This window comes from Anser anser, assembly GCF_964211835.1.
Source record: "Anser anser genome assembly, chromosome: 1".
NCBI lineage: Eukaryota > Metazoa > Chordata > Aves > Anseriformes > Anatidae > Anser > Anser anser.
Genome location: NC_139720.1, coordinates 195,230,533 through 195,252,079, shown reverse-complemented (window position 1 = coordinate 195,252,079; position 21,547 = coordinate 195,230,533). Strand labels below are relative to the sequence as shown.

The 21,547-nt window shown below is 45.7% G+C and overlaps 1 protein-coding gene across 2 annotated transcripts; it reads left to right on the top strand.

Moving 5' to 3' along the window:
- Positions 1 to 4,124: 4,124 nt before the first annotated feature.
- ACAT1 (acetyl-CoA acetyltransferase 1) lies at positions 4,125 to 21,000 on the top strand. Of its 2 annotated transcripts, none has more exons than XM_083849917.1 (12): positions 4,125 to 4,234; positions 6,023 to 6,070; positions 9,419 to 9,536; positions 10,362 to 10,457; positions 12,047 to 12,147; positions 14,527 to 14,670; positions 16,552 to 16,702; positions 17,261 to 17,356; positions 18,008 to 18,121; positions 18,516 to 18,580; positions 19,155 to 19,312; positions 20,631 to 21,000. In XM_083849917.1, the coding sequence occupies exons 1-12, from the start codon at positions 4,178 to 4,180 to the stop codon at positions 20,749 to 20,751; spliced, it is 1,269 nt and encodes a 422-aa protein (XP_083706043.1). In that variant the 5' UTR covers positions 4,125 to 4,177; the 3' UTR covers positions 20,752 to 21,000. The 2 variants fall into 2 exon arrangements, with proteins under 2 accessions (XP_083706043.1, XP_083706044.1); XM_083849918.1 differs by lacking the exon at positions 4,125 to 4,234 and adding an exon at positions 4,466 to 4,695.
- Positions 21,001 to 21,547: the final 547 nt, after the last annotated feature.

Sequence of the window (21,547 nt, the reverse complement as noted above, 5' to 3'; positions counted from 1 at the left end):
CTCCCCCTGGAAACAGGCTGGGTAAATTCATGTGCAAGTCCATAAACAAATACTAAGGGCAAGGATATAACCCTCTATTATTGCTGGACAGCAGGTAGATGGTTGGGAAACCCAGAGAAAGCGTTGTGACTCTTCTGCTCAGCCTCAATCAGTGGCCGTAGGGGTGATATTCCGCTGCAGTCCTCGTTGAAGTCTCTTCTTGAATTCTTTGAAATGTGAATTATCCTAAAAAAAAATATCTGAGGAAGCAACAGCTGCAAGGGGAGGGAGGAGGACAAGGAAGAGGAAGATGTGTGAGGATCCCAGGACCAAAAATGTAAAATGTTGGGGAGCACCCTTGTCAGTGCCCACCATCTCCCAAAGGCATCTCCATGGCTTCTGCCTTGTGGAAAGAGAGACGTGCCACACGCAAAAGGATCTCTTCCCTCCTCCCCCTGCAGCATCCTCCTCTGCTGGTGTGTGTGGCCATCATCCCATAACTTGGCATGGGGTCAGGGCACAGCTGCTGTAAATAAACTCCGTTTATTTACCTTCCCGCTTCCTAGGGGAAAGTGCAGCCCAAACCACTGGGAGGACTGCGCCCTGCTGCATCCCCAGGCACACGTGTGCATGAGGGAATGCTGGCTTAGATGCGTTTCTGGTTTGATTCTTTAAAAGAGTTCTTGCTGTATTTTTTATGCTGTGGTAGGAGCTTCATCTCCTGAAATGTATACTCTGGGGAGGAGATGTTTCTTTTTTCTTTACCTAGCTTCTATATCTGGTAGAGTTCTTCTGCAGCTTGAGACTAACTTGGATAAATGTTACTTCAAGAACACCTGTCCTCTTGTTGGAGACTTAAAAATGCAAAACAATAAAATAATTTCAATATAGAGCTATGTTGTATGTTCCAAATGTCCATAGAGCTAATACTTATATCACTGAAAATTGATAAACTACCCTGTGGGCCGGAGATGTGATGCTTTGTGTGTTTGATTGTCACATTTCAGCAACCTTCTAAGTAGGAGACCACGGTGCATCAAAGGGGTGGTTGTCCACGTACCAGCTAACCTGAGAAGCCACAAGCCTGTGTTGTGCTGTACCTCAGGTGCAGCTTGGCTGCCTGGCCTGTGCTGCACATTCCCCTTGGCTGCAGGAAAAGTTCAGCTGCCTGATTGTGATGAAGGAACCTGTAGGAGCTCCCGCGTGGACTGGCAATTACACCACCTCATGTTCTTGTCGTTATCTTAAAGGGAAGCAGCATGTTCTCCTGTGAATCCTTTTGTTTGACTGGAGAGGTTGTGTCTAGAACAGTTTTATTCTTTGAAAATCCTGTAAGAGCCCTGAAGGCCTGGGGGAACCTCTCCGTGATGGGATCTGCACCATAGACCATGCTCTGACTGGAGCTGTGTGCAATGTTGCACACCTCGGGGTTTCCACCATCTGACAGGACTGTTACTTATCTATAGTACCATCTTTCGTTCTTAAGTGAGCTCCAATAAACGGCATTTTAGAATCATAGATTCATTTAGGTTGGAAAAGACCTTCAAGATCATTGAGTCCAACCATCGCCTAACACTAAGTCCACCACTAAGTCCTGTGCCTAAGCACCACATCCACACGGTTCTTAGATTCTTCCAGGGAAGGTGACTTCCCACCTCCCTGGTGGCCCATCCCAGTGCCTAACCACCCTTCCTCTGAAGTAAATCCTTCCTGGCTTCTAATCTAAATCTCCTCTGGTGCAGTTTGAGCTTTTCCCTTGTGTCCTATCGCTTTAATCAATATGTTTGGGAGTCCAAACACCGTTCCAGCTGGGGTGATGTGAACCTGGCCCCAGTGCATGACGTTTGGCATAGTTGGCAGGATCCCAGTGAGCTCTGGCAAAGGGAGAGCGAGGAACAGACTGGGTGCCCAGCTGGCAGGCAGCCACAGCATTCGGCCAGGGTGACCTCCCTGCGGAGTTGGGAAAATGAGAAATTATTAAAATGCCTCACCTCAGATAAATAGTCTCCAAAAAAACAGGGAAAAAACTCAGCAAGATTTGCATCGTGCTTGGTTGTTACCAAGATGCTTGAAATGAATATGCCACTGTTTTGCTGTAAGGCAAGAAGAAGTGTGAGAGCTGCAAACATGGCAGCACAGAGGCTCAGAGGCAGCCGGGGCTGGTGTGCCTGGTGTTGGGGTGTGCAGAGCAGGAGGGAAACCTGAGACACCAGGGGGTGGATGGTGGGAGGGAGATCTGCAGGACTTCACGCTCAGGAGTAGGCAGAGGAGTCAGGTGGTGGGATGTGGTAACAGCATTGTTAATCCTTTGGGGATTAACGAAGCACAGAGGGCCCTGGGGGTATTGCAGCACACCGTCTATGTGCTCAGTTACGTGGAGTCATAAAACTGCAGAAATAAACTAGTAGAGGCTGAGACGGTGGTTATAGTGAGAATGGGAGCTTGGAGGAAATAGCACCCATTTGAATCCTCCTGAATTAGTGTGTTTGGGTGCTGTCTTGCAAAACCCTGTAGCTGCCCAGGGGCTGAGGAGCACTGGATCTTCTGTGGAAATTCCACTCCCTGTGAACGTGGCTTTGGGAAGCCTTAAAACTACAGGATCCCTCACCCTTTCATTGGGACAGTGACGTAGTATCTTGGAAAAGCATAGCTGAGGCTGGTTGGTATGTACTGGAACTAGCCACATGGTGAAGCATGTGTTCTCCAAATTTTGTTAGCGCTGACAGAGAAGCTGTCACCCTGGGAATGAAAACCCATGTGTAAGGCAAGTGTCCCCCTTGCTCTGAAAGGACTGCGAACATCCCTGCAAAGAGCTGCACTCGGAAAAGAGGGCAGAGGTATTACTGTACCAGTGGGGCAGCATTGTTGGGCTGGAAAGGAGACCTAAAGCACGTGAGCTGCAGAGAAAGGCTCCTCAGAAGGAGCAGTTCCTGGCACTATTCCAGGTGGGAACACCTAGGGAAGAGATGGACGGCAACCTAGCCCCTTACTTGCAGGGTTTGTATAAAGAAGCAAAGGGGAAAGGCCAAGGGATGCTGAAGCTGTGCCTCCTTTGCTTGCCCCCCAGGCTGTCTGGCTGGAAGCAGGGCTTGGGAAGGTGTCCTCCATCTCTGTTGTAATAGCAGGAGACAATTGCTGGGGCTGTTGACCCTGTGTCTGCCTTGTAATACACTGCAGCTGCTGTAATAAGTAACAGGGTATAGCTATTTTAGATGACGTTAGAGGTAACCCTAATTTGGGGAAGCCTGTCCCCATTCCTCCAGAATAAATTAATAAATATTAAAATGAGGAGGGGGAGGCAGTTTAGTTTGTAAAGAAACTGTGTGTGTCCTGGTGTGCAAAAGTAGGTTAACAGCTATCGTATGCAGGTGTCCTTCCTCAGGCTGCAGGAGCTTCTGTCACCCTGCCAGGCCATGCAGACGCAAGCACCAGGCAAGGTGCTACAGTCCTGCTGCATGCCTTCTTTGCTACAGCTGTTGCTGAGAGTCACGGGATCAGCGCTCCTTTTCCTGGGAAGGTCAGCAGCCCACATTCAAGGGTACCCGCACAGGCACGTGATTTCTCATGGGATTGTGCCTCAGTGCTTGGAGGACTGCGGTTTATGCCCAAGGGGCAAAGCTGCCCCACTGCATGGGTGCCATCCTGCTACCTGGGCTTACTGAGTGAGGGAGGTGGAGGCACAGGGTGTCATGGGTGAACAGTGGAAAAAATGACAATCCAGCATTCTAAAATTGACATGGTCAGATGATGAGTTTAACGGGTTGCCCAGGGAGGTGGTGGAGTCACTGTCCCTGGGGGTGTTCAAGGAAAGGTTGGACGTGGTGCTTAGGGATGTGGTTTAGTGGGTGACATTGGTGGTAGGGGGATGCTTGGACCAGATGATCTTGGAGGTCTTTTCCAACCTTAATGACTCTGTGATTTATTTCTATGGGGGCAAAGCCAGGTCCCCACAAAATCAGTGCCTTATAGGGACAAACCATGCATACAGTTATTTGCTTCACAGAAGACCCCACCAGCGCTCCAACGACTGATGGGGCCCCTCAGCCCCCTGAGGCGGGGCGAGGGCAGGGCTGACATGACACCGAGCCCAGCCAATAGCAGGGCCGATCCCGGTCCCGCCTCCGCCGCGCAGACCAATGGGGAGCCGGGAGGGGATCGGGGCGGTGCTGTCCGTGAAGGTGACGGGGCCGGCGGCAAAATGGCGGGCGCAGCGGGGCTGGGCCGGCGGCGCGCGGCGGTGGCCGGGCTGCTGCGGGTGAGGCGTGGGGCGGGGGGGGCGGCGTGAGGTGGGGGGGGGGGGGGGGGGGGGGGGGGCGCTGCTCGGCCCCATCCTGTCACGGCCCTGGCACCGCCGTGCGGCCCCGGGGGCTCAGCCAAGGTCATGGCTGTGTCTGAGGAGGAGGAGGAGGAGAAAGAGGAGGAGGAGAAGGAGAAAGAGGAGGAGAAGAGGGAGGAGGAGGAGGGAGGGAAGGAGGAGGTGAGGTAGGCGTAGGCGTAGGGGTAGGGGAGGCAGCCGGGTGTGGCCGCGCTTGGAGAGGCGCTGTGAGGAGAGGAGCTGGGAGGCTGCTCCCCACCCGCCCGGAAAGTCTTTTTTTTTTTTTTTTAAATAAAAGTCTGTCGTTGGCACGGAGCATGGTCGCGGCTAGCAGGAGGCGGCTGCAGCGTTGTCTCCTTTCTTTCCAGTGTGCCGCAAAGGCGAGAGCCGGGCGTGATCTGGTAAGCACGCACGGTGATCCCGTGTGGGGGCAATGCAGGAGAGATCCTGTGAGCACACACGGTGATCTAGCCGGGGGGTGATCCAGGAGAGATCCTGTAAGCACGTGTGGCTTTGGTGCTGTGGGGTTTGGTGCTAACGAAGCCTTTACAGCCCTTGCCCGGTGCAGATGTAGGTCACTTTAAGAGAAATTTCGTTCAAAACTCTGTGTTGGAAACCCCAGCCTGAGCTGTGGGGGGGGGGGGGGGGGGGGGGGGGGGGGGGGGGAAATAATGTAAAAACAATCGGAAAAATGTGTTTTGTTAGTTGAAGTTTGTCAGATGTCAAGAGAAACATGCAGTGCTTTGAGCTGTCAGTGCAGTACCAGCAGGCGTTGTTTGACTCGTAAGATGGATGGTGCCTTTGTGGTGTCCGGGGGTGGCTTTTAATTAGTAATCATTCAGCTCTCATCCAGCGGTCAGAATGTCTTCAGTGTGCTGGAACTTTGTCTGAGTAAATGGCTTGAACTCTGTGTTCTAAACTGCTGGTTTCTGTTGGAAGGTAAATGCTAACGTTTGCAGTAACACCTGCAGGTGTATCTCTGCCTATTGCACTGCTGCTTACGTGGAGCTCCTTGCTGGTGGATTAGCCTGTTCAGGTGTGGTTTCTGTCTTTTCCTTGGTTTCATTGACATCTCTTGTAGCATTCTGAACTTGTTATTCCCACTTTTGCACATGAAATGCCAATGAAATGATGCTGTAGGTGTAACCTGCCACCATTTAAAAAGCAGAGAAGTTAGTGAAAGCAAGGAACGAACCCAAGTCAAGAGAAGCAGACAGACTGTTGCTGTAGACAGACTAATGCTTCTCAAGATAGGTAGCTCTCTGGTTGTCAGACTGTTTGTAAGCGTACATAGTTAGGCACTGGGACGGGTTGCCCAGGGAGGTGGTGGAGTCACCGTCCCTGGGGGTGTTCAAGGAAAGGTTGGACGTGGTGCTTAGGGACGTGGTTTAGTGGGTGACATTGGTGGTAGGGGGATGGCTGGACCAGATGATCTTGGAGGGCTTTTACAACCATAATGATTCTATAACAGATTTGGCAAAAATAAAATGCTTTTTGTTTTTAAAAGAGTATCTGATTATTTTTTCAGGAGATATTTTCATCACAGATGTTATGGTGAGACTTTGTACTAGACGACATATTAAAAAAGGCATTTTATGATTTTTGTATTTTAGTAGTCTGTGCTTCTTAGACTATTTTTTGCAAAAAAAAATATTTGGAAATGGTACATTACTGAAATGTTGATACGTTGCTTAGTTGATATGGAATTCTGAGGACTTTATTTTTCAGGCTTTGAAGTATACAAGCCGTGGCTATGCATCACAACGTACTTTAAATGTAAGTATAAAGTGCCGTCTGAGCGCAATAAATCACTGTTAAATCTGCTTCTTAACCTCTGAAGTTCAGAACGTTATCACAAGAAACCTGCGTTGTTGACAATGTGTCTGTTGCCCAAGTCATGTTACTGCAAAAATTAGAATAAAGGTCAGATTTCCCATTTTTTTTTGCTTTGCTGACTGTTAGCATGGGACAGAACTGGTTAGAATTGCATCAAGTAACTTAAATTTAATGCAGCTTTCTACCATTTATTGGAGAATACGGATGATGCCAATACAGATGATGCTCTTTGAAATGATTTGTATGCTGTTCCCCCTCCTTTGCTGTTGTAATGTGATTAATACATTAACAATTAACATTATTATCACTTCAGTCAGTCATGGCTCCAAAGAAGGAGATACAGAAACAGTCCAAATATAACTTGTCCTTTTTTTCTGGTTTAAATATTTTCTAGTGTTTTGTTTCTTTGCTTGTCCCTGAATAAAGAAGTCGAGGTGGGACCCTGTGAGGTTTGGTCGGACTTCCATTTAAACCAGCACAGTTGGAGTTTTTGATGATTCTTATCAGTAGCTGTCCAGGGTAACCAGAGATCAGAAACGTGCATCTTTGTGGTGCCAGGTCATCGTGCTGCTCTCACAGGGTTAGCAGGTAGTCATGCTGATGTAACATTAAAGCCAAGAGGCAAAATAAAACAAATCTGTTTCAAGAGACTACTAAGTACAGAGTTGAATGTCGTACCATGTCTTTAACCACTGTTTACACATAAGCAGATCTTTAATCTGATGGAGTTTTAGCAAACCCTGGTAGGATTCTTACTCTTCCAAGGCCCAAGGTGTTACTTCACTAAGCATGGAGTTAATGTTCATATAACTGTAGCGGCTGGAATCAGGGGAGGGAAGCTCCAGTTTATGACAATACTGTCTGTGATGTACAGACCCTGTCAGTACACTAGCGTTAAATTCCCTGACATATGGTAGGACACCTTCATGCATCAGTGCAGTGGGTTTGAGGAGATGACCAGATGGAGGTTGCTTAAGCAGGGTCACCTAGAGCGTGTTTCCCAGGGCAATTTCCAGGTGACTTCTGAGGATCTCCAAGGAGGAGACCCCACAGCCTCTCTGGGCAGCCTGTGCCAGGGCTCCGTCACCCGCCCAGCACAGAAGTGCTGCCTGGTGCTCAGAGGGAGCCTCCTGGGTGCCCGGCTGTGCCCATGGCCTCCTGTCCTGGCACTGGGCACCACTGAGCAGAGCCTGGCTCCGGCCTCTCTGCGCCCTCCCTTCAGGGATTGAGGGACACGGATGAGATCCCCCTGAGCCTCCTCTTCTCCAGGCTGAGCAGCCCCAGCTCTCCCAGCCTCTCCTCACAGCAGAGATGCTCCAGTGCCTTCATCATCCTGGTGGCCCTGCCTTGGGCTCTCTCCAGTATGCCCAGGTCCCTCTGGTACTGGGGAGCCCAGAACTGGACCCAGCACTGCTGGCGTGGCCCCACCAGTGCTGAGGAGAAGGGAAGGATCACCTCCCTTGACCTGCTGGCAACACTTTGCCTGATGCAGCCCAGGTTGTCCTCAGCCTTCTTAGCAGCAAGGGCACATTGTTGCCTCAGGTTCAAGCTGGTGTCCACCAGGACCCCCAGGTCCTTTTCTGCAGAGCTGCTCTCCAGCTGGGTGGCCCCTAGCATGTCCCAGTGCCTGGGCTTGTTCCTCCTCAGGGCCAGGGCCCTGCGCTTCTCCTCACTGAACTCCACGGGGTCCTGTCTGCCCATTTCTCCGCCTGTTGGGGTCCCTGTGGATGGCACGTGGCCCTCTGCTGTGTCAGCCATCCCCAGCTTTGTGCCATCTGCAGATGTGCTGAGGGTGCGCCCTGCCCCGTCATCCAGCTCGTTAGTAAAGGGGTTAAGCAGGATCACACCCAGCTCTGACCCCTGGGGATCTCCACTGGTTACTGGCCTCCAGGTACACTTTGTGCTGCTGGTCACAGCTCTCTGGGCCTGGCTGCTCTGCCCGTTTTTGAGCCACCTCGCTGTTCAGCCCATACGCTCCTGATTTGTCTGTGGGGATCTTATTGGGGACAGTGTCCAAGGGCTCCCTGAAGTTCAGGTAGACGATATCCCCTGCTCCCCTCATCCGTCAGGCTGGGCACTTCATTGTAAAGGTTCATCAGGCTGGCTAAGGATGACTCCCACTTGAGGAATCTGTGCTGCCTCCCCCTGATAATTTTTGTCATTCGTGTGCCCGGAAATGGTTTCCAGGGTTAGCTGCTTCCCAGGTGTCCAGCTGAAGCTACTGGCCTGTAGCTCCTGGGGCCTCCTTGAAGATGGGAGTGATGCTTCCTTTCCTCCCATCCTTGGGCACCTCTCCCAGTTGCTGTGACTGCCCAAAGGTTGGGAGTGGCCTTACAGTGACACCTGCCAGCTCGCTCAGCGCTCGTGGGTGCGTCCCGCCAGGTCCTATGAACCCACACATGGCCAGTTTGCTCGGGTGTTCCCTCACCCGATTCTGTTCCACCACAGGGGCATCTTCCTTGCTCCAGCCTTGCAGCCTGGGTTCCTGAAGGCTGGTCTTGCTCGCAGACTGAGGTGAAGGAGGCACTCCGTACCTCAGCCTTTTCTGTTTCTATAGCCAGGTCCCCTGCCCCATTCCCTGGTTTTCCTTTTGTCACTGACGTACTTAGAAGTCCTTCTTGTCTTTGATGCCCGTGGCCAGGTTTGTTTCCGTTTGGGCTTTCGCTTTCCTAGCCTGAGCCCTGCATGCTCAGCGTCTCTGTGTCCCTCCCAGGCTGTCTGTCCTTGCTGCCACTCTATGTGGGCCTCCTTTTTCTGTTGGAGCTTGCCCAGGAGCTCCTTGTTCATCCATGCAGGCCTCCTGGTGTTCTTGCCCGACTTCCTTTGTGTTGGGAAGCGTCTCTACTGAGCGGGGAGGAGGGGATCCTTGAATATTGGGCCCCTCTCTTGGGCCTCTCTTCCCTCCAGGGCCCTGGGACTCTTTCAGGTATCCCCACCCCAGGGCAGAGCTCAGTGCATTCCAGCTGTCCTCTCGTATAAAGGACAACCCCACACCTCAGCTTCCCAGCCTGTCCTCCCTCGCTGCAGCGCCCCAGCCATCAGAGCCACCCTGCCCCATCTCTGTCTTCCCACCAAGATTCCTGCAGCTGTGCCCAGATCCCCAGTTCCTCGTGTGTGTTTGTTTATTCCTCGTGCTGCATGCACTCATAAAGATAATTTTGGTGCTCTGAGCTACTTGCAGGATAAAAGGGGAGCTGGGACACGAATAAAGGGAACAAATTTAAAACTTTGGTGTACGTGTGCACGTGTAACGATGCTCTGACTTTTACTCCGTGCTTATCCTCTTAGGAAGTGGTGATAGCGAGCGCTGCAAGGACGCCGATGGGCTCTTTCCAAGGATCTCTCTCGTCACTGCCAGCCACCAAACTGGGTTCCATTGCAATTAAAGGAGCAATTGACAGAGCTGGTAAATATAAATATTTTTTTCATGAGAAAACATCTCACAGCTCTGAATGTTATCAGTCTGTGTCTTTTGGTTTTAAGTTGCTTGTTAAACAAATGGTTCTGGTGTCGTTTTCGTTTTTTTTTTTTGCTTCTAGCACATCTATGTCTTTATTCACAAATGGTATTTAAACAAACCTGTTTCAGTCTGAATTAAATGCTGCTTCTAAGAGCAGAATATGATTTAGAAATAACCGTGCTAACCCAGACCCCACTGAACAGGCTAGTTGTTTGGCTGTGGTTCTGTGACACACCTAAGCTTCTTGTCGCTGACAACCAGGGCTCTGTCCTTGCCCTCTCCATTTTTTTACATGGGCACTTACACTTGTCTCACACCCCTGTGACCCTATTCGTAGACTTTTAAATCAGGCAAAAAGTCACCTTGGAGGAGAGGAGGGTTAATTTTCTACAGGTTTGGCTTCTTGAAACAGCAAATCACAAGAACTTTACACCAGGGCTGTTGCAAGAGAAGCCCTGGGAGAGCAGGCCCCTTCTGTCTGGTGGCAGCTGGCTGTTAGCTTGGCTTGCAGGTGTTAAACCAACGAACCTGTTTCTTTGGACATAATTCTGGTAGGTAGAAAGCTTTGTGGATCTGGGATCCCCAGTTCCTCATGTCCCATGAACGTGGGGATACAGATCTGGAAGGCACCAGACCTGGAATGCTTTCAGCACACAGGTTGGATGTGGCGTGCTTTGTCCCTTTACTATGGGAAACTGTAATGGGAAGGCTCATAAAAGGGAATCACAGCTTTTGTGAGAAGAATCTCAAATCAGGAGTTTTGTTTTATAGGTATCCCCATGGAAGAAGTGAAAGAAGTGTACATGGGGAATGTCTTGCAGGCTGGACAAGGACAAGCTCCAGCAAGACAAGCAGTCCTGGGCGCAGGTACGCGTTGTCCTGACTCTGGGTTAAAGGTGGTCTTACCTTTTTGCAGAGAGCTGCTGACCAGCTGGAGGTGCTGGAGCTCTGAGCTAGGGCTGGGTGGCTGCCCAGCCCTTCAGCAAGACAGGCTGCATGTGCTGCTCTTCCTGTGGGGGGAAAGGCTCCGTGTAAGTGAGCCTGAAGTGCCTGTGCTCAGGAATCAGTTTTCACATGTACAATGGCTGTTATTGCTGCACTGGTTGCAGAACCTGGAGAAAATGAAAACTTCCAGAGCACTTTTTGCTAATGATAGTTGCTGCTCTTTGACTCTTTCATGAGACAGACTTTATCGTTAATCGTAGGGTCATAGAATATCCCAAGTTGGAAGGGACCCACAAGGATCATTGAGTCCAACTCCTGGCACCACACAGGTCTACCCAAAAATTCAGACTATGTGATTAAGAGCACAGTCCAAACACTTCTTAAACTCTGACAGGCTTGGTGCCGTGATTACGTCCCTGGGGAGCCTGTTCCAGTGTGTGACAACCCTCTTGGTGAAGAACCTCTTCCTGATATCCAAATATCAGGATATATATAATATATCAGGATATATATCGAAATATTTGGATGTCATTTTCCTGATATCCAAATCCTGATATCCGTATCACTGCCTTACCCACTAAAGGTTAAAACCATCGGTGAGTTTCTGTGAGCCGCAGATAGGGGTACGTCCTTACACTCCTCTTCTTGAGGAGCCTGGAGTCATGACTGAAAGGATTTGCCCTGTGATGTCGACCACAGCACAAACGGTGCTGGGGTGCAGGGATAATTTCTTCTCCCTTTTGCTGTAGGGCAGGCTTTCCGTACCTTAGTATGATTCTAAAAAAATGTATGGGTCCAGGAAGAACTGGGTGCTTCCTTGGCTGTGTCCCTGTACTTCTCTGAAAGAGAAGGAACTGCTGCCGTCAGGGGCAAAGGGATGGATGTGGCTCTTTCCTTTCCCCTGGCCAGTTTCCCCATCTCATTGCCGGCATGGAGGTGACGTGCTGGTAGCGGAGCCGTAGGACAGAGGCAGCGATGCAGTGTTCCTAAGCCAAGCTGCACAAAAGAGAATGCGTAGCCATCGTCCTGGACACTCAGTAACAGTAGTAACGGCTCAATAACTGTGCTGGTGACACCTAGTAGCTTTGGTCTTGTTTGGTACGGCATAGGTTGAGAGTTCCTGTACTTCTGGGGTAATGTCTTGTAGGATTTAGCAACTGGCAACAGCTTGTTTATGGCTTTTCAGTCTTGTGTGCTTCTTAGGGTCAGGGGTCGGGCTGTGAGGAGGAGGAGTAGTTCTGGAGTCTGTTCTCTGATCTCCTGCTGTCTGAATCCTCACTTGCTTCCTCTTATCACCTGAGTCTGTTGTCTGAAGGAGAGAAGCGACAGGAGTCTCCAAGAAGGACAGTAATTAGGGGTGAAGGTAGATAAATTGTCCTGGCAGGCCAAATAATGCTAACTGGACACTGGGGTTAGATAAAAATTAGTCCCGTACGTAATCTTGTTGAAACACCAACACGGTGGTAGTCTACCCTTAAATAATAGCTGTTTGTGTAACTTACTTGACTTAGGTCTGCCCATCTGCACCCCTACTACAACTGTCAATAAGGTCTGTGCTTCAGGAATGAAATCAATCATGATGGCAGCACAAAGCCTGATGTGTGGGAGTCAGGTATGTGAATTTTAGTGCTGTTTTATGGAAAAAACACACAACTAATGTTGTAGATCCCATCCTGCTGATGGCTGGGGTCCTTGATTTGGGACTGTGTTTTGACTTGCAATAATGACACTAATTAGTGAGGGTTTTTTTTAGGTCATGCAACCTTAATTTTGTAGTTACTCAAATATGTTTTGGTTTAAAACAGGAAAAAAAAGTATTATGGTTAGGGAGGTGTCAGATTTATTTTTAGAGCTGAGCAAGTAGGGTAGATTTTGGTTTATGGTATCTACATCCTCTCCTCCTCTCCCTATCGTATTCCTTCCCCCCCCAAAAAAAAAAATTAGGGAGTTTCAAGCTTTGTGATTTGAAAACTCAAGATTTTTTTTTCCCCTAAATTTAGGTTTTGTTGAAAGAGATTTCATTTTGCCTTTCAGATCCTTCTACCGTGTAAATGAATTAAATGTACATATTAAAACAGTGTTGTTTCAAAGTACATTAAAGATGTTTCAGGCTTTTTATTGCTTTCAAAGAAGCTGAAGCTACTGTTGCTGAATAGCACTTTCATTGAAGAGCTTGTTGGAGGGGAATTACTCATCTCTGCCAACTGTATTCTAAGATTCTCTGTATGAATAGGAAAAATTCTATCCTTGAATGGAAGGATGAGACAATGCACCGTTTTCAGCAAGCTGCTAAGTGCTAGGCAGCAAAGAATAATACAAAAGTGTGAACGTGAATTAAAAACATTTCGGTTTCGCTTTTAATTCCATACCTAAAGCATCTGGCAACATCCTTTCTCTGAAGTGCAGATACTGTCAGCTCAATATATATTTTTGGCTTACAAAATAAATGGCTCATAAGTGAGAAATATACTTACCTATATATACATTGTCCCCCACGTGAAAATAGCATTATTTTTTAAGCTGGGCAGCTACGTCCTGCTTTGGCCTTGTATTGCAGAGAGCAGCGCTTCACCCAGTGCCTGCTGAACTCGCTGGATGGCTTCCCACTGCACTTTGAATCAGGTCCAGCTGTGGAAACAGCCACATTTGGATTTAGTAACTTGCGTCCAGCGAGTTCATCGCAGCGGTCAGGGATGTGGTTGGTTTGACAGATGCAGGCTGTGCGCTCTGACGGGAGCTGGGCTTCCAGCTGAGCTAGCCGCACCTGCTCTGCTGCCAGCCCGAGCAAAAGCAGACCCGCTGCCCAGTTAGCGGCTCTCAGAGCTATAAATAATGCCTTTTTTTGGGGATTGGTTGTTTTTCCTGGCTGCAGACTGCGAGGTGTCTGTGGTGGGAATCAGGGATAGATCCCAGAGGCTTGAGTCAGCGCGCATTTAGTGTTGTACAAACAACTGTAGTAACTCCAAGTCTTTCACGTGATGGAGCCGAAATGCCCACGACTCCCGTTCCTCTGGTCTGTTGCTGCTCCCGTACCTCCGCTGCCTTTCCGATTTCCCTGCCTTTCCAGTTTGTCTCCAGCCTCCTTTGTTTTCTTTGTTACTCCATGCCGCTGTTCCTGCATCGAGTTTATAATCTGTTCTGAACCAAACCATTATTTTTCTGAGGCTCAATTGCAAGACCTAATTATAACTCATGTAAAATACCTTTTCTAGTTATATTAACAGCAATACTGAACTCTCAGAAACTAATGCTATGGGTTTTTTTGCATTTTTCTTGCAATTATCTGTATCTCAAAAATCACAGCTGAGTCTGTTCTTCACACCCTGAGATGCCAGGGGTTTTACGGGTTGTAGCCTGATGAACGACAGATACGTGTATGACCCTCATAGCTGTTTGTGTTTGTTCTGTCTCAGCTTGGAAAGGAAACTAATTTATAAATACCCACGATGATTCAGCTTAATTCAAGTTCGGTGGTCTTTATTAAAGTCACCTTCTTTCGCTGGCATTTTCAGATGAAAAAAACCTTAAGTCGCCTCTCTTCAGGTAGTGAGGTGTAACAACGTTGTGTAAAACTGCAGGTACTTCTGAACTTCTGTCTCAATTGGTCTCTTAGATTCTGGCTGCTGCTTGTTCCATAGGGAGCTGCTAACGAAGAGCAAAAATGAGAAATTTAGAAGAAAAAGAAACTGTTTAAAGTAAAACTTACAATCTGATCTTGGAAGCTTTTGGAGTAAAAGTGCAAGAGACCAACGTGGCTCTTGCAGCTTTCCAAAATTACATTCCAGGTAAAAGTCCAGTTGCTCTGTCAGCACGGATTAGCTCTCTTCAGCTGTTGTCCCTGCTGTTTGCTTTTGAAATGCATAAAGATTTTTATTCCTTTTTCTCTAAGACTCCTCAGAAATATGAAGTGTCCACTCTTAAGCTTTTCTTAGTATTTGTTCCCAGAAGAAGTCGTGCGTATTAATAATTTGAACTTGTATTGTTTGAGCAGGACGTAATGGTTGCTGGTGGAATGGAGAGCATGTCTAATGTTCCCTATACAATGAGCAGAGGAGCAACGCCGTACGGAGGAGTCAAACTGGAAGATCTGATAGTAAAGGATGGACTCACAGATGTCTATAACCATATCCATATGGTAAATACTCCTGCAGAATTCTGAATTATCTGCCATACACCTCATGCTGCTTTGAAGACGTTGCTTATTATTAAGCTGCTTCATCTAGCAAACCTAGAAGTGGGGAACACTGAGGGAGGAAAATGTTTTCCATTTCCAGGCTTCCTGTAGTAACCGTGATGGAGAGACTACACAGAAGGTCGGAACAGTAGAAAATTGTGTTAATGTTTGTCTCTCGTTGAAGCCTGAATAGCTTAGAACAGGGATTGAAAAAATCAAACCAACCACCCTACAGTTTCTACCACTGATAGATTGCTTTTGCTCTCGGTGTAGGTGAGGGCAGTCAAGTTACTTGACGCCTTAGAGGGTAACCGCTTTTTACGGCTTGGTGGGCTCTCATGTTTGCTTTCCCTCCCCCAATGCACATACCTGGTATCTCCTGTTAGAAGGTTGGAGTCAGCTGATGCGCTTGGCTCATCAGCAGGGTAACTTACACTGGACAAACAGCTGCAAACTTGGGATGGGCGTGGAAAAAATCCGATGTGAAGATAGTGAAGAGCAAGCATCAGGAAAGAACATTTCGAAAGGAGAGTAACTATTTTCAGTGTACAAACATTTCCAACCTTTGCCTCTAATAATTCACAATTGTAGGGTGTTATTAACTGCCAAGTTAGTGTTCTTGCTACTGTTCCTGAAAACATCTCATGAAGAATGTTCTGCAGTGTATAAACTGTTCTGTGTATACTTCATACAGCCCTCACTGCTTTTGCTTTATTCGTTTTGCAGTACCATGTACACTGTTTAGGCTATTGGTTGAAAACCTTTCAATTTCAGCTAAAACGGTTTTTGACCATGAGGATTTTTCACAGGAATGCAAATACTGGCATTGCTAGTTCCTGGTGAGCAGGGGGAAACCTCTGGGAGCTTGTTGTAATACACAGAGTTTTAATAGATTGGGACACTATTTCAGGAGCGTTTGTCTTTATTATAGCAGCTGTGGGTTGCTTGGAGAATCTTAATGGTCTGTGAGAGAATATACAGGAGGGACCATCCGATGGCTTTAGGAACTCACTCGTGTCCGTGTTCTGGCAATAGGCCAAGTTGCTGGTGCTGTGAACACTTCACGTGTGTAAACTGCGCAGAAGTGAACTTGCTTGAGGAACTGGGGGAACAGTACTAAAGGGTTTTGTAGTGACTCACTGGGTTTTCTGCAGAAATGAGAGGTGGAACAAAACCTGATTCAGAATAAATCTTTCAGGTTGACTAAATGAGTATTTTATTTTATTATTATTATTTTTTTTTTTTTTTATTTTGTTGCCAGGTATTGGGACAGTGTTGGTAACAAATTATGATCGTATAATTTTGATGGATTAATCTATATATGATTTGATTATTTCATTCTAATTATTTCATTCTGGTTATTAGACAGAAAGTATACAGGCATATATTTGTACAGTCTTTAGGATATCGGATCCCAACGGCTAAGTGAGCCCTATGTGTTGACCCATTCCTGTAACCTTTGGAATGGACCAGCCAGCAGCGGCATGGAAACGCTAGGAAGGTGATGCAAACGCACTGCTCTGTGGCTGAGCAGCGTTCCTCAGTCTGAAGAAGGCAGCCTAAGCACTTTAAAACTTGCTTTGCATGCAGTTTTTTAATTTACTCAAAAGCCTTGTAAGGAATGTTCATTCCCAGCTGGATAATCTGGATCCGGAAAACAGGTGCTAAATCTGAACTTCACACTTCAAAGGCAGAAGCTTCTGGTTGATCATGATTGTGCAAAGTAAAAATGAACACCAAATACTAGCCACGTTCAATTCTGAAAATCTGCTGGTTTTTCACTTAAGTTTCTAGTTCACCTCTCCAGAAGTACCAAATGTAATGCGTCTGATTTTTTCCAAGGGCAACTGTGCTGAGAATACGGCGAAAAAGTTCACCATTTCACGAGAGGAACAAGACACTTATGCCATAGGCTCTTACACGAGGAGCAAAACAGCCTGGGATTCGGGAATACTCAAAAATGAAATAGTTCCTGTCATTGTTTCAAAAAAAGGTACGGAAAGGTGTGATAAAGTGGATTGTTTCTCATTGAAAGCCGTAACGTCTGTATTAGTACAAACGATGCTGTTTAAATATGCAGATCTCAGGAACATACAAACCCCTACGTGTGTATGTGTATCTGTACTTTTGCTTCAGAATAGCTAAGAATTTTCTGCTATGCAGACTTTCTGGTGACCAGCAGTCAATCGCCTGTAATCTGTTTTTATTTTATTTTTTTCTCTAATGCTACAGACCATAATTTTTTCATATTTTGGATGACTGTATATTGAATTTAGCTAGAAGAGCTTGATGACCTGTTTTAATTTCCCTGTGAATTACCTTAGAAATGTTTTGTCCCTTTCATTCACCCATCAAGGAGTATGAATGGATTTGCTATGAATGAATGGGATTGAGGAATATTTTTTTTCATTTTCATTAACACACTTCTGAGATGCATAAATTAGTTTCATTTTTCAGCTGAAATGAATTGTTTAAATAAGGCAGCATTTAATTGAAGAATGTGTTAAAAATGGACTGTATTGCAAAAAACTCAACTGAATTTGAATTTCAGGAAAGCCAGATACAGAAGTGACAGAAGATGAAGAATATAAACGTGTGGATTTCAGTAAAGTTCCAAAGCTGAAAGCTGTTTTCCAAAAAGAAAATGGTAAATATTGTTAAATCAACTGCTTAATTGTTTACCAGGTACACAGATTCTTTATTAGAGTGAAGAGTACTGCTCACAGGAGCTTGACTGCACTGACAGTGAACCATTAACTTTTAAATGTCTGTGAAGGAAATATCCTAAGAAGAAATCTGAGCCGTGTTTTCACAACAGTATAAGCTGGCTTGAGTGAAAAGAGATGGTCCAAGAGCCTGCAGAGCAGTGAAAACCTGTTCTGTGCACTTACATTAAAGATTGAAATGCATTACCTTGGTCACTACCAAGTATAACCTCTTGGTTCGGTGAGAGCTGGCGTGCCTTTACGTGGTTACCTGTTACCTCCCCGAGTCTGTAGGGGATGAATCTTTCTGGCTGAAGTCGGCGTTCACTCACAGCCACGTCTGAGCTGGAATTCTGCGTTAACGCTGGCGATGCTGCTGGCGTGGAAGGCATGATGTGAACTGCCCTTTAGGTAAAGCTCATGAATACATGGGACTATACTTGTTTAATCAAACTCATCTGAAAAAAAAATATATATATACTAACCAAAAATTGCTAGTTAACTCAGTGCAGTAGCTATTACCAAGGGCCTGGGCGATGTACCTGGGCTGTGTCATTTTCCACCGTGTTTAAACAACGCGTTTCCTTTTCTAGGAACGGTTACAGCTGCTAACGCCAGTACTCTGAATGACGGAGCAGCTGCTTTGGTTCTGATGACTACAGAGGCAGCCAAGAGACTGAAAGTTAAACCTCTGGCACGGATAGTAGGTGAGATTTTTCTTATCTTTGACTACAGCACTGGAAAATATCCTTCTAGCATATTTATACTTTGAGAATCCTGTTTGTCCTGTTAGCCTTCACGGGACAGAAAAGATGAGGCCTTAGGCATATGGCTGCATCTTCTTAATACAGTCCTTGAAATCTGAAGTGTCATACCAGCAAGCTGTTAGTCAAAAACAGTTTTCTATGTGCAATAACATCAAACATCTGAAAACGTTACTAAGCGACTCACTTGAGGCACTAAACTTCAGGTGTATCTATTTTCAGGGACCGTTATATTCAGAACTCTGTCTTGGCTGGGTTTGCTGTTTGCACAAATGAAAATCGTATATGGTAAAAATAAAAGGTATTTAAACAGCTTTTTTGACTTTTTTTTGTACAGCTTTTGCAGATGCTGCTGTCGATCCTATTGATTTTCCTATTGCACCTGCATATGCTGTTCCCAAGGTAGGAATAAAACTGCTTGTTTTCTGAAAGACAGCAAAATTCCTCAGTGCTGGATCGTTGGCTCAGCCCTCGGTGTATCTTCCTCTAATTACCACTGAAATTATGATTTCTTCATAAATATAAAATATACGTGTTTTTCAGAGGATCAAGGCTAGAATGTACGTCTTTAAAGTAACAAACTTTGTATTTTTCTTGGAAAAGAATATTGTTTTCTACTGCTTTCACTAACTTTGGCGTTGTTTACACTTCTGAAATTAAGCAGCTGGTGTGGCTAAAAGGCAAAATAAATTTGGTTATACGCGTATAGACTAGTTCAGAACGAAACTGATGGCAGCTGTATGGCAGTACTGTCTCACTTTGTGTACTTCGTGTAGCAGTGGTCTTTGTGTAATTGTGAGGAAAATGTATTCCTGTCATAGGATACTCTCCATTTCTTCCATTGCAAAAACTAAACTTGTGCCCCAGTACCCCAGTTTTGCTTTTTCCATCTGAAAATAGACCTAATTAGTTCTATAAAGTACTTTTAGCTTCCTCATTTTTTCACAGCAGTAATTATTTTGATTACCATTTCTAGATTCTAAGTGAGACGGGCCTGAAAAAAGAAGACATTGCAATGTGGGAAATCAATGAAGCCTTCAGTGTTGTGGTGCTGGCCAACATTAAAAAGCTGGGCATTGATCCACAAAAAGTGAACATTAATGGAGGTGCTGTCTCTCTCGGGCATCCAATAGGGTATGTAAAATAAGCATTGGTTTTTGTTCTGCATGGAGGTGTTGCCTTCTGCATGCTGCTAACATACTCGATTTTATTCTCAAATTTAATGCAAGTAGGAAGGGTAATAGAAATTCAATAGCACATACACGTGTACTTGCATTAATTCAGGTGTTAGATGTCAGGGTACTTTGAAAAGAGCATGATCACAGTTTTGTCTTCACAAGTAGTTACCACCTTTTATAAAAAGCTTACTTGTTACCACAGCTATCCAGATTTAAGACGCTTTAAAAAAAGTCACCACTAACATGAGAAAATAAACAGTAATAATTAACCAGTTAAGCTAGTGAAGTGTACAGATAAACTTATGACAATAGCATAAGGGTATGGTACAGGGACTGGAATTTCCTTATATCAGCAAAGTGAATGTCCTAGTCTTGTCAGAGTATTCCCTGTAGGGAATCCAAACGTTTTCCATCACCGAATGCAGCAGATGGGGGATGCAAAGCCTGGGGGATGTCCTTGGGGCTTCTGTTTGCTCTGAAGTTCCTTCACCTGGCTGAATTCCCTGCTGTGTTCTCCAGCAGCTGGAATTTACTCATGACTTAAGTATATCTCATTAATCCTCCTTAAGGGTGATCGAGCTGCAAGCTCCAGGTCTATGAGGACAAATCCATTTCAAATCTACTAGCTATACGTAGGTGAGAAGGAACCAGGCTGTACAGCTGGAAGCAGTTGGAGTACTTCGTGGTTCAGAAGTTTGTCTTGATTAGATCTTTGCCAGCATAAGCTGTAAAGATATGCTGGTGTCTCCTGTGGAATAGCAGCTGCTTCTGATAAGGGAATAGGATTTTTTTTTTGTCTTAAAACAAGATTTCTACAGTCTGATGACAGCATTTAAATGGCTTAACTTGGCATGAGCTGGATGCGTGTACTGTACTGCATTACAGCAAGTTGTAACCAAAGAAACTGAAATGAATCATTAGATTTATATATATATTTTTTGTGGTAGAGACTTAATATTACTTTCTTTGAAAGATCTTTGATAGTTGCAGAGATGCTTTGTAATATACAGAACAGCTAGAGGTGACTTCCTTTTTCAGAAGAAACATGGAGGTTCTGTTTGTGCACATACAGAAATCTTTCTGCTCGTTAATACTGTAGCTAAAGAAAAATAGCCCATGCTGCTTTTAGATGTAGGTTTGTTTGTTCTTTTTGGTGGTTTTATGTTTCTGGTTTTGTTTCTTTCCAGTGAATCGGCACTACATATTCTGTCAATGATCTTGTATGAGTCAAATTTTCTTCAAACTAAGGTGTTCATATTCTTTCTTTTAATCAGAATGTCTGGAGCAAGAATTGTTGTTCACATGGCCCACGCCTTGAAACAAGGACAGTATGGGCTTGCGGGAATTTGCAATGGCGGAGGAGGCGCTTCAGCGATACTGATTGAGAAGCTGTAGGCCCACGCAGCTGCTGGAAACAAAGCCTTAAGCACTCTGATGTGAGTGATGAGCAGCGCCTGTTACATCCCTTCTCTGAGAGGATGAATTCCTTAATGGCTGTTCTAAAATTTCTAAAACATCACTGATACAGACAAGGGGGCTTTTGTAACTTTGACTCAATGCAAGTTTTTATACAGTACAAGTAAAAAAAAAACGAGAAATCATGATGATGTATCAAGACCTGACAATAAAGAACGTCTGTGTCAACTGTGCTCCTGTCACTTATTTCTCAAGTGCCACTGAAACTGACTTCTCTTGGTAGGTCATACAGTGCTGCTAGTAGAGCAACTACCTTCTTAGAGTCTGGTTGCTCAATTTGCTATTTTAAAGTTATTAATTACTCAAGCCTGCTTAGCACACAGCTTTCACAAGAGATAAACACTTAAACACTTCACAGTTCTTTCAGCTGGGGTTTAAGACACCTGCTTTCTTATTTTGCCATTAATTTCATCAAGAAATCCTCTTTATTAGATGCTTGAAGAGGTAGCAAATGAGCAGTGGCGTTTAAATGCTACGTATTAATAAAAATCGACCTCCATCCACACTTTTTTATCTATTCTAAAAAACATTTGCCCAAATTACAGCAGCTTGGGTGCTGAAAAGGCTTTTTTTTGCATGCTTGCTCTAGCCCCTGACAATTGCTGCTGTTAGAGCTTAGTGTTTAATACTGAAGCCCTTGTCTTCAAAAATGACCGAGTTACAGCAACGTAATAAACATTTCTATGCAATATCCACAAAGCTGCTTAGCTGATTT

What these genes read in the sequence shown, in the direction of transcription:
- ACAT1 (XM_083849918.1), top strand. Translation starts at nt 4,612, where the DNA reads ATGGTCGCGGCTAGCAGGAGGCGGCTGCAGCGTTGTCTCCTTTCTTTC. An exon ending in TCTATAACCATATCCATATG is followed by an intron (nt 14,671 to 16,551) that starts GTAAATACTCCT and finishes ATTTTTTCCAAG; the next exon opens with GGCAACTGTGCTGAGAATAC. An exon ending in TGTTTTCCAAAAAGAAAATG is followed by an intron (nt 17,357 to 18,007) that starts GTAAATATTGTT and finishes TTCCTTTTCTAG; the next exon opens with GAACGGTTACAGCTGCTAAC.